Here is a 12,860-nt window from a genome sequence, read left to right on the forward strand (position 1 = left end):
CTGCAGAAGGTAAAGCACCCCATGACTGGTTGTCCCACAGAGAATGCAGGGTGACCCGGAGAAGTGTACTCACTTTCCACTTGGAGGGTCCAGCTACAGGACACCTGGCCTCGGGCGTTGGAAGCAGTGCAGCTGTATGTCCCACTGTCCCTGGTCCGGGCTCTCAGCAGGCAGAGGTAATGGGAGCCAGCATCTTCATAAACCTCAATGCTGCCCTCCTGTCTCCTCACGGGGGTGCCTTCCAGGAACCAGGCCACTTCAGGCTTTGGAATCCCTGAAACTACAGGGCCAGGTGAAGAACATGAGCTCCCTGTGCCCTGGAGAGCATCCCGTGCTTGTGAGGTAGGTGGGGAAGGCGTGAGCTGGAGGAAAGGGCTCAGTCTGGTGTGGAGCTGCCCTCCCACCTCTGAGTCTGCTTCCTCACCCTCAACCACACTCCACAAGACGAAACCTCCTGAGACAGAGTCAGGGGCCTTGAGGAGGATGAATACAGGGCGATGGGCCAGGTCTCCAGGTCGGCCAAAGCCAGGCAAGGGGACGAAAGGGCGGAGGAGACCATGAGGTTTGTTTTCTGATGTTGGCAATAATGAGGGTGTTTCTTCTAGGGTGGTAAGAACAGGGCCGGTACTCTATCCAACAGCAAACCACAGGCTGCTGTTAGGGGTCTCTCCGGAGTAAAGGGCATTTCTACAATGAGTCCCTCCTGAGGGGAAGGCCCCGTAAGGTGGTTTTCTAGGGGAGCTAGTCCAAGAAGATGAGTGGATATAGGAGGTGCAGACCAGCTGGGTGCTGAAGGAAGGGAGTGGCCACCAAGGGGCTACATTTTGGCAACGGTGACCCTAATTACCTCTACTCACCTTCACATCTGAACTTGACAGTTTGATTTTCCCTGACCTCCTGGCTTTGGGGCTTGCTCTCAAATTTGGGGAGTGCTGAATCCTTCTGGCCCTCCATGGGGATTCTCCTGGTAGCAGCCTTGCTCACAACGTCTTGGCTCCCCAGGCCAGGCTGCCTGGTGGGGAAGGTGGCTGGACGGGGTGCAGCTGGCCTCTTCCTCTCTTCTCCAGAAGGCGATAGGGCCCCCAGGCCTGGTGCTCTTGGTTCCGGCTGAACTCTTGCGGCCTGCAGGGTGATGGAGCTGGAAGTCGTCTGAAGGACCGGGGTCTGCGAGGCCGTTCTGGGCGAGTCCTTGCATGACTCCAGCTTGGACTCCCTTGGGGGCTGAGGCTGGCTGTTTGCAGCCCAGGCTGGGGAGCCACCTCTCTGGGGGCTGGAGCAGTTCTTGCTTTCAGCTGCAGCCTCCAGACTGTTCAGTTTCAACTCCTTTGAGATTACATTGGTCACCTCCCTCCTGATGTCGGAATTGGTGGCTTTTGTTTCTCTCCCAAATGACCTGTGTGGTGGTGAGGGTGGGGGTAGGGTGGGTGAGGAGAGGGGAGAATAGAATGATCATCTGGTTACTCACAAACATTACTCATCACAAGCACGGATTCCAGGGGTCACAAAAGCCCACAAGTTAAGAGCAAGTCAGAGCATCTTTCTCTGCAGTGTGCCCAGTTTCCCAAGCCAGAGCACAAGCAGCCATTCCCGACAAGTGCCTGTCCTGCAGCCCTGCAGAGCCCTGCTTTCCCTACATTTCCCTTCTCCACTGGTGCCTCCCTAGTTCAACCCCTGCCTCCGGTGTCCCATGTCCACTCTGCCCTCTCTAATCTATTTTCTATACAGCGACTACAGTCGATCTTTTAAAAACATTAATCAAATTATGTCATTTCAAGCCCGAGAATTTTCCAACAGCTTTTCCACTACATTAAGAACGACACTGAGCCCCACAAGAGGGCCCACAGGAACGCCAGCTCTGGCTGCTCCCGATCGTACAGACACCGTCCCACCACTCACCAGGCTGTGGCCACACTGGCATCCTTCTGGGTCCCCATGGGCTCACCTCTTGGTTCACAGCTTCTACACACTATCCCTGCTTTTCGGAGCACACTCCCTGAGCTTGTCTTCACCAGCTAACATTCCTTTGCACAGGTCTGAGCTCAAATACCAAGCTCCAAAACGGCTTCCTGGCCCCTCTATTCTAATCAGTGCCTTCCTGTCGTCCTTCCTCACAGACACATCCCAGTTGGTAACGAGCATTCGTGTAGCTCTGCCGAAGCCCTCCTCTACGCCCACCCCTGCACACCCAAGCATCTAGCACCGAGCCTCACACACAGGAAAGAGGCTCCTGCTGGGTCTGGGCTGGATGAGGGAACAGAGTCCGCCCTGGAATGAGGAAGGTGGCCTTCTCAGAGCAGTTCTTCCTCAGGACGCTAACCAGAGAAAAGACTGTGTAGATACTGAGAAAGGTGGTGATAGAGTTTTCCAGTCTCAATACTGACAGCAACCTGGGATAGAACCTGTGTGTCATATTACACTAGGAGAACAAGAAAAAACACCCAAAATAAAACAACACCCTCCAAAAGGCCAATTCTTCTGCCCCATAAGATGATTCAGAAATTCAGGGCATTTCTCGATAACATCCCTTCTTTCTTTGCAGGGCATTTCAAGATGGAAAATATAAAAGTCACAAAGACTAGACATACCTATTGGCACTGTCCAAACCTGGAAAAAGGGGGAAGGGTGGAAAGACTGTTAGTAGAATGCCGTATGCACCAAGCTTTCCCTCCCCAGACACTTCCCCATCACCGTGGTCCCACCCTGCTGGCTCCTTCCAGCTTCCCTGGTGCTGAACGTCTTTGGCCTGTGAGTTCCCCCCAGCTCTGGAGAACATTGTCAAAGCTTCAGGTGCTGTCCTTTGGGCTTTTTAATAGTGGCTGGTGCTACCATATCCTGAGGGCATGGAATCTATTTCTGTTCACTAAACAGAAGGAAAAAAAAACCAACCCAGGTACAAACATCTACTGAAAATTCCAAACCCAAACGCTGTAGCCTACCATTGTACAGAAAAGCACACTGTTAATGTTACCCAGTTCTCCAAAGAAAAAACATAAAATACATATTTTTCCTGCTATATTTTTTATCAAATTTTATCATGGTAGATTTCAAAATATACAATAGTAGAAAGATAAAACAAACCCTGAAAGCCATCACCACGATTAAGGAGATATCACATTTTGCGGGTCTTATCTATCCATTTTTGTTTTCTTTTGTTTGTTTTTGAGTATTTTAAAACAAATATCAGGCACCATATTTTGTCATGAAGTCCACCAGGAGGGAACAGCTTTTAACTCAACGCCAGGGCAGGCACACATTTCTCTGGGTGTCTGATGGCAGCTCCTTATCCAGCAGTGAGCCACCAAGTCAGGTTCTCTGGTCAGGACAGGATTTCTTGTTTTCATGATGTCAAGTGAAATAGAGAATACCAGCGCGCACTGTGCACAGTACAGTCGGGATGGTTTCCTGAAACTTCCTTACCTACGTATACATGTTTTGAGTTGCAATGTACTGTGAAATATATTTCTCTCTGTAGATTGTGAAAAATATCCGGGCCAAAAAAAGTAACGAGCAAGGAGGAATCGTTTGAGAAGGAGATGCAGAAGCGAAAAATCAGAAGAAAAGAGGGGGACACAGAAGGAAGAAGGACTGAAAGCCACTTCCCTTCCTGACCCCCGAGTTCCTGCTCCAGTAAAGTGACGTGCAGCCCCTTCCCCATCCACGCACTCCCTCCTCAGCCTGGACTTCCTTGACCTCCTGGAAGGACCAGCCTAGACCTCCTCAGGAACCAAGGAAGTGTAAGGAGGAGACGTGTTCAATGAGACTTCCAAGGAAGAACTGATAGGGCTGATGACTCAAGGAGAAAGAGGCAGGGGTCAAAAGGATGCTGGAAAGTCCAGTCTGGGTGTGAAGAAACATGGGAACCCTGGTAGAGGGAATCAAGTCAAAGGATTGCCTGACTTGAAGGACAGAGTAAACTATGAGTAAATTCTGGGCAGGTTAAATTTGGGGTGATGGCAAGATGTTAGCAACGTTCATTCTTCCAGTTGGCAATCACAGACACAAAAGCGAGTCCGGGTGAGAAGAAAGGACTGAAGACATGGAGGGGGAGAGTAGGGGAACACAAGGGAAGGTGGCAGCCAAGCACAGGGCATCTTCCCTGTGGCCAGGTCTGTGCTGCCCCTGCTCACCCTTTCTTCTTGTCAAAGACCTGCCCATGGCGGCCGGGAAGGGTGGCTCATGCCTGTAATACCAGCACGTTGGGAGGCCAAGGCAGGCAGATCACTTGAGGTCAGCCTGGCCAACATGGTAAAACCCTGTCTCTACAAAAAATACAAAAATTAGCCAGGCGAGGTGGCGCGTGCCTGTAGTCCCAGCTACTCAGGATGCTGAGGCAGGAGAATCACTTAAACCTGGGTGGCAGAGGTTGCAGTGAGCTGAGGTCATGTCACTGCACTCTAGCCTGGGCGACAGAGCAAGACTCTGTCTGAAGAGAAAAAAAAGAAAAAAAGATCTGCCCCTGGGGAGTGCCTGGGTGTGTGAGTGGGCCACGTGTATACACACACAGGTGCACAGTGAACAAGCAGCTCCTCTAGGAGGGTGTGGCACCAGGCAGGGATTGTTCTGCACTAGCCCTCCACTGGTCGATACCTTGGATGGAAAGTTCAGCTGACATCGAGGCCTTGCCTGACCCGTTCACTACCAGGCATGTGTACACTCCCACGTCATCTTGGTTGACTCCATGGATTTCCAGAACCTGCATCCCGTTCTTCTCAGACATAGACACACGGGCACTCGGCTGCAGTGGAACATTTCCCTGTGGATGGCAATGGGGTAACTTGGTCATACAAATCTGCTTCCCTACTGGCTGTGTCCTCCTGCCTCCTGCCAATCCTGGCGGGACAGACTCCAGGGCCGGGGCAGCAGCACCTCTGCTGTGGGCCCTGTCAATGCGCTCAGAGAGCCGACTTGAAACAGTTCAGGGGCCCTGATTTGAGGTCTATGGATGTGGTGTGGTGCTCTGTCCCACTTAGAGCAGATGCCTGGAAATGGTTTCAAAGGAGGCTGAGTTTGAGGTAGGAAATCCCATATTCCTCACTTCAGTTTTTCCTTAGCTCCCTATTTCTTTTAGTCTTTTCCTAGGGGAGTTCAAGAGAATTACGAAGCAGGTAAAAGGTGTCAATACCCACTTTTACCCAGGCATTCCATCCCCGAAAAACCTATTCCCCTGGCTATGACTCTACCTGTTCCCCTTGGATCCTCATTGCCCTGTTTAACAGCCATCCCCAACCCCATGCCACTGCCTCCCTTGCCCGCCCACCTCTCCCACTGAAGCTTCACTTCCCTCAGCTCTGAATGATTTATAAATCCCTTCCACATGGAGCCTCCCGACAATATTTTGAGGCAGGTGGTATTATTTCTATCTCACAGATAAGGAAACCAGGGTTCCAAGAAATCAAATGACTTATCCAGCTTCCCAGGCTTTATAAACCAGGGAGCTGTGGCTTGACACCTAGTACCCTAACTTCACAGTCCACTCTCTTGAGATTGTCAGGCTTGTCTTGACTCAGAAGTTTTCTGTTATTTTGTGAGTGTGAGAATTGTCAGAACACTGTGTTCTGAGTAACAGAGGGAGAGTTGTAATGGGGGCAGGAACATGCATCACTAACAAACATACAGAAAACCCCTGAGAACTACCTGAAACAGGAGGAACAGAATCAAAAGACTCCTACTAGTTGAAGGGTCTAACCCTGAATTTTCAGGGTCCCTAAGGCTGTGATATGGTTTGGCTGTGTTCCCACCCAAATCTCATCTTGAAATGTCACTCCCATAATTCCCATGTGTTGTGGGAGGGACCCAGTGGGAGGCAACTGAATCATGGGGCGGGTTTCCCCATACTGTTCTCATGATAGTGAATAAGTCTCATGTGATCTGATGGTTTTATAAAGAGGAGTTCCTCTGTACACGCTCTCTTGCCTGCCACTATGTAAGGCATGACTTTGCTCCTCATTTGCCTTCTGCCGTGATTGTGAGGCCTCCCCAGTCATGTGGAACTGTGAGTCCATTAAACTTCTTCTCTTTATAAATTACCCAGTCTTGGGTATGTCTATTAGCAGCATGAGAACAGACTAATACAGGCTGGATCAGGGTCAGGGCAGACAGAAACCTCACCTTGAGCCAGGTGACCTGCGGTTGGGGCCGGCCAGTGATCTTGCAGGAGAATCGTCCCATCTGTCCTTCTTTGACCACAACTCGGCCCAGCTTGGTAGCAAACTTTGGTGGGCACTCCCCCCAGATGCTAGGACGGGTCTCCACTGCTGAAGCTGAAAATCTATCCCTGTAAGGAAATTGGCAGAGAATCCAGTCCCAGACAAGGCAGCAATTCAACCGTCCTCTCTCCACCTCACCCAAAGGCACTAAGTTGAGGTCAAAAGCCATCAAAGTGTAGCCTTCCCAGGTTTATGCCTCAGAAACTTTCTCATGCTCTCTCTAGAAAAATGTGTGGCACCAAAACCTATTTCCTCTACCTCTTGGGCATGCAGCTAGACTTCATTTACTAGCCTGCCTTGCAGTTAGGTATGCCTGAATTTCACTGAGCTCTGGCTGAAAGCCTGGATTTTGGCCAGGAAACCATAAGCGGAAGAGCTGTATGCCACTTCCAGGGCCGACTCCTAAGAACCTCCTGTGAGGCTCTGCAGTCTCTCGTCCACTCTGCTGGTGAGATGCAGAAGGCCCAGCACAGGCTCAAGGGCACAGAAGATGAAGCTACAAAATGGAAGAAGCCTGGGCTCTTGGAAGATAATGTGGAAGGTTCTCCACCTGTTCCAGGATATCTGAATTGAACTTTCCTTGAGTAAGAAACAAACTTTCCCTGGGTTGAGCCACTGGGATTTGAGGCTTGTCCATTACAGCAGCTACTGTTACCTGCCTCTTCTGGGTTTGCTTATTTCAATCTTCTGACTATTGCCTTGATTGTTAGAGTCCACTGCAGACTCTGGCCACCTCTCCCACTTCCTTAGCATTTAGCAGCTGGGCCAGTCAAAGGGGCCAATCACAGAGGCAGCCAGGTCAGGAGGTGCTGCGTAAATGACATATCTCATTGCACTAGGCTCCGCACTGTGGTTGTTATAACCTAGGAGAGCCAAGAAGACTTACTCCCCAGACCTATCCTGCTCAAGTCAGCAGGAAAGCGATCCAACCCTTACTCTGTCTTGAACACCCAGGACTTACCCCAAACTTTTGGAAACAACAGGTTGACCAAGTTGCTTTGCAAAACTTCCTGCAAGAAAAAGGGTTGATGAGTCAGGTCTGAGCCACAGACTTGGAGCAATGAAAGTAAAAAGGATTCAACAGCAGGGGTGGGTAGGATAGTGATGGTGATTATTAATCTTAATTGAGCATGGGCTGTGTCACTATGGATACTATGGTAGGTGTTTACATACATTATCATGTGAATTTCTTGCAACAGTTTTATGAAGCTGATACTACATTATCCTATTTGTTAAACAGATGAGGGAAATAAGATTCAGAGAAGTTAAGTCATCCACACATAGTCATAGAGTCAGAAACAGTGCAGAAATTCACCCAGGTCTGCCAGATTCTAGAACTCTCAACCACCCTGCTGAGTTATTAGGTGGCATGCTCTACTTTCCATTTTGGGGATTATTTGGAGTGATCCAGGACCTCTCCAGAACATTTTCTCAGTGAAAGGGAGGGAGGGAGATGTCCACGCCTATCTCTTACCACACCTGTTCTTGACTGACACAATCAACACTCCATTCTTCCACTTAAGGCCTGGCAAGTAGCTGAAAGGGAGCAGGACAGATCACTGTAGATAAGCTACAGCAGAGCCAGCACCTCCTGCAGTATCTGCAGTGCTGCCACACTAAGCACTGTCAGTCCTGGGCAAGGCGCTGCTATGCCGGGCACTGCCAGTCAGTCCTAGGTGAGATGATGCGGCTGTAGTAGGTGCTGTCCTACTGGGTGCTGCTGATCCTGGGTGAGCTGCCGCCATGCTAGGCAGGAAGCCATTAAATAGCAAAGCCAGCAAGGCAGCTGGGGTCAGCTCCTTTCATCCAGCTCCTGCAGCTGGGAGGGACGATTAACAGTGTGACCATGAAATAACTCTAAAGTAGTGGGAGTTTTATTTTGAGGGGTGTGGTGGGAGGAATAGGTCGTTTTTGAGATGATGATCACCCTGAAAGTTGTTCTCCTTTTGCTACAAGCTGGGGATGTTTATAAAACCCTACCCCAGGGCGGGTAGAGTCATCCTCTGATATCAGCAGACAGTTGCTGTGGGGAATTTGCAGGTGTTTACTGCAAAAGGGTAAACTTCCTTAACTTTGATCACATTTATATGACTGTGTAAAAACATAGGTGTGGAGGAGAAAAATCATGGCTAAATATTTTCATCAGCCACACCTGGTTTAAGGTTCCACCAGAACCTTAGTGAAAAGGGATTAATAACAAACACTCGCATCACATTTAAGTTGTGGCTCCATATAACTGGTGATTACAGGAATTTCTGTTTAACATTACTTAGTGAGCTATGTATAGCTTTCATTTTTTAAAGTGTTTTGGTTTTTGTCATTCCATTCTCTATTCAAAAGTAACTTCTAAACTGATAAAAGGAGAGATTTATTTTGAAAGGACCCAACTGACAGTCAAGATGCTGGACCCTCAGACTCTGCCAGAGGCAGAGCCAACTGTTCAGTCCTTCTGGAAATATCTGAGTGAGGAAAAACCATAAGCTTTAATGATGCTCTGCTCTTGGGCCAGCACCTCCATTTCTGTGACTCCATTCAAAGGAAAAAACGCTCAAGTTAGAAAAGAAAGTTTACACAGGTATTCGCTTTGATCTTGTTTGTAATAGTGAAAGTTAGAAGCACCATAAATGTCAGTGAGTAGGAAGAAAATAAGTAGTTATGTACGTCTAAAATGTACAATTAGACGTCTTATTCTGCCATTAAATTATGTTGAAGAATATCTGAAACGTGCAGGTACATGTTAGGATACTATCTCATTCATTCCTCAGCACACTCCACATGGGCTGTGATCCTTTCTGCGCCACTGGGCTCCATCCCAACCACAATCTCATCAAACCCAATGGTTGACACTCTGTCTCCATCTCACTCAGAAGCTCAGCAGCATTTGACACAAGGTCCCACTCCCCTTCAAAGTGCTTTCTCTTCTAGACTTTCCTGCTTTTACCAGGTTATCCATCTTCTCTCAACCTCCTTCTCTGCTCAACCTCTGCACGCTGGGGCACCCTAGGGCTGAGTCCTGGGCCTCTCCCCAGCTCCATCTAATTTCCCCCAGGAGGTCTTAGTCCCATAACTTTAAATATCATCTATATGCTAAAGACTCCAACCCATATCCCCGCTGGAACTTTTTATTCACTCATCAGAGGTATCCAGAACAAATCCCAGCACATTGTAGGTATTTAAATATTTGTTAAATAAATACATTTTGTGCAGAAAAAGCAGCATACAAAATTACCTATTTAATGTGATCATAATTAGGTAAAACTAAAACACCCAAAGACAGGAAAATAACCAGAAGAAAAGGTATCATGTTATTATTACTGATTATTTTGGGGGTGGTGGGACTCGGAGTAATTTTACTCAGCTGTATTTTCTAAAACCTATAAATACAATGGTAAAGAAGAAACAAAACATGAAAAACATCATCTAGTTGCAAAAAAAGGGGCAGGGAGGAAGAAAGTAAAATCTGGCATCCAAACAGAGGATGGATAGGGCCTTCTAAACATGCTCTATACAACAGCATTATCCAGGCTCTAACATTTTACCACAAAATATCTGTGTACCATCCATTGCACTACCCACACTACTGTATCAGTCATTTCATCTGGGAATAAGGATTTCATAAAAATTAGACTAATCAACTGATAAATGGATAAACAAAATGTGGTGTATCCATACAATGAAGTATTATTCAGCTGTAAAAGGAATGAAGTACTAACACGTGGTACAACATGGATGGACATTGAAAAAGTGCGCTAAGTGAAGGAGCTCAGACCCAAAAGGCCATGCATTATAGGATTCTGTTCATATGAAATATCCAGGAGAGGCAAATCCATAGAGAAAGATGGTGGTTCATAGTTGCCAGGAGCTGGGGGAGGAGGGGATGGGGAATTAATGCTCAATGGTTATGGGGTTTCCATCGGGGGTAATAAACAAGTCCTGGAATGAGACAGCAGTGATGGCTGTACAACACTGTGAATGCACTTAATGACAATTGTACACTTTAAAATGGTTAAAATGGTAAATTTTATGTTAGGTATGTATATTTTACCACAATAAAAAAAATAGACTGAACATTTTAAAAAGTCTTGGGAGCTAAGCATCTTAATCCAAAAGGCTTAAATTCATTTGTTCCTTAAAAAATAAAATAAAAGCAAAAACATGCCACTTCCCCAAAGAATAGCAAAAGAATGCTGGGGAGAGATACTTCTATGTCAGGGTAAGAGGGTATGATGAAAACATAACACATAAAGCAGTCAGCTAAAAATGGAACTGATGGATGCTTATTTTAATATGAGTTAACAGAGAGTTCACATCTCTGTTAACTCATATTAAAGAATTTGGGCTAAAATTACTAACAGGGTCTACTTATAGGAAAAATCTGAAGTTGCAAATTGTTAGATAAGGCAAAATTAATTTTGTAAAAGTATGAAAATCTGGCAGAACAGTAAGGTTACGTAGAAAAATAAGTGGAAAGGGGATTAAAGTAGAAATGCAAAAAATAGAAGAGTGAGTTAAGAGAATTGGTGAGGACAGAAGCAAGTTGCCGAGAAAAAGGAGAGACCAAGACACTGATGGTATTTGATCTTAGATTTTTCAAAGACAAGTAAAAGAGAATGCTGGCAGGTCTTAGGATTGGGAAGTTCAGTGGCGGAAGGGATAAGGTAGACCTAGCTCTGTTTGTCAAGTGATACAGAAAGACTGAATCGGGTCAGAACATACTGCTCAAAAAGTGAATAATGTGATCAAAATTGAAAGGAGCCGAAATGCTTCTAAAAATGTGTGGCGATATAATTTATCATCCAAACACAGACTCTCAACACTGAGAGAAATGCAATTAATAATTATGCCAGGATAACAGGAGAAAGCTAGGACTGTTGCAGGAAAAGTGGGGAGCAGTCACTCTACTTGTAACCAACTTCAAAGTGTTTTTTGAGGATTAAAATAGTGGTTCTCCACTCTATCAGAACAAATATCTGCTTTTTATAACACATAATTAACTGATACCCCCATGCCACCCTGATCAAAATTCCCTTCTAATCACACATACACATATGTGATAATTTCAAAAAGAAAATAAATGTAAAGCCTTAACTAAAGCATTACAGTGATATAGAGGGAAAGTAAATTATAAAAATGTGGATTTCAATATGCAACTGTTCAAGCATGACCATTTCAATATGTCAGTGCTCAGGCACGTTAGAAGACAATGAAATGGCTGATTCTTGCATTAACTCCTAATGTATGTTTAGATCTAAAAGTGAGTGATGAAAAATCATACTGTACAAGTAGCACAAGAAAGCGAAAGAGCACAGGTCTACAAGTGGACACTAGAATACTCAACTAAAAAGATGTATTATATAAAAAAGAAAGAAGAAAATAACTTTAAAAGAAGATAACATAGCAAGACAAGTTACAGACCACTGAAGTAGAGAACATTTTTAGAAAGATGATTAATGTATCAATGTGGTGTTAAAACAGTTCTCCGTTTTATGATATGGGGTTGAGTAGTAAAAAAGATACCACAGTAAAAGTTATCACAGGATTTCAAGGTAAAATCCCACCTTACCTTGAAATATACATTCAGTGAATGGTTTGGATGAAGAAACAGTGATAACAAGAGACTATAAAGAAGACATGTGTTAGGATGAAAACACCAGTCATCTCTAAAAAATAATGTCAATACACAATCTTTTTACAATATAGATTTATTACTGTTCCCCAAAGTTTTTTTTTTTTTTTTTTAAATTTATTTATTATTATTATACTGTAAGTTGTAGGGTACATGTGCATAACGTGCAGGTTTGTTACATATGTATACTTGTGCCTTGTTGGTAAGTTTTAAAAAATGTGAGATGGCAATAAAAGTCAATAAGATGCCTACATTTTATGCATCTCCATTAACTTAATACTATTTGCGTCTAATATTATGAGTTTTAAGTCTCTTCTGGTCCACATTTTCAGGGCAATAGTATAGTAACAGCACTATCTATATATACAATTATATGAGGTAATTATAGATATAGATAGAAACATTATATTTCATTTAGTAGAAAATTTGTGCAGAGTAAATTTTTCAATAATTTTGGAGCTATAGCTTCATTCCTTTTAATCTTCCCTCTAGACAATGACCATTTCTTCAGTTACTGGGCTTGTTTTACAATGTCTTGAAGACTTTTTTTTTTTTTTTTTGTATTATTGAAGACTAAGGAACCACCGATTTATATATTTGTGGCGTCTGTTCTGGTAGGACTGTGAGGAACTGGGAAAATATTCTTGCTGTGAAGCCCATCCTGTACCCTTGCCCCCTAAATCCGGCAACTCTCCCAATTACTGGGAAACCAAAAGGACCACCATCTCCTAAGTGCCCCCTGAAGGGTGATACTGTCTCTGTTTAGGGCCAGTGGCTTAATAAAACCTCTAGAGAAGTGCCTAGAACCAGAATTTCTGGTTGAATATTAAACTTGGTATTGAAGCAAAAAGGAATGAAAAAAGTCAAAACTAAAGGTCACTGAAATTGCTCAATGTGAATAACATTTTTGCAGAGATTCTCCTCTTTGAAGCACTCTGCCTTTCTTTTAAGGCTCAGATATTATTCTGGATTTTATTGTACATGTCAGCCTGTTTGTTGAAGCTCTGACTACTGCTTATATATACTAG

General features: G+C 45.1%; 1 protein-coding gene across 6 annotated transcripts in view; it reads right to left on the minus strand.

Moving 5' to 3' along the window:
- The window catches only part of MYLK (myosin light chain kinase), a 287,445-nt gene that overhangs the window by 120,004 nt on the left and 154,581 nt on the right, over positions 1–12,860 (minus strand). For 4 of the 6 annotated variants that reach the window (XM_025377289.1, XM_025377293.1, XM_025377290.1 and 1 more), the window contains 6 exons: positions 7,168–7,216; positions 6,109–6,274; positions 4,588–4,753; positions 2,586–2,604; positions 858–1,393; positions 74–280 (listed from right to left, as the gene is read on the minus strand). In XM_025377289.1, the coding sequence (XP_025233074.1) occupies positions 74–280; positions 858–1,393; positions 2,586–2,604; positions 4,588–4,753; positions 6,109–6,274; positions 7,168–7,216 (1,143 nt within the window). The remainder of the gene's footprint in view (positions 1–73; positions 281–857; positions 1,394–2,585; positions 2,605–4,587; positions 4,754–6,108; positions 6,275–7,167; positions 7,217–12,860) is intronic. The other 2 variants (XM_025377292.1, XM_025377291.1) reach the window with 1 other exon arrangement.

Source organism: Theropithecus gelada, chromosome 2 (genome assembly GCF_003255815.1).
Source record: "Theropithecus gelada isolate Dixy chromosome 2, Tgel_1.0, whole genome shotgun sequence".
Taxonomy (NCBI): Eukaryota; Metazoa; Chordata; class Mammalia; order Primates; family Cercopithecidae; genus Theropithecus; species Theropithecus gelada.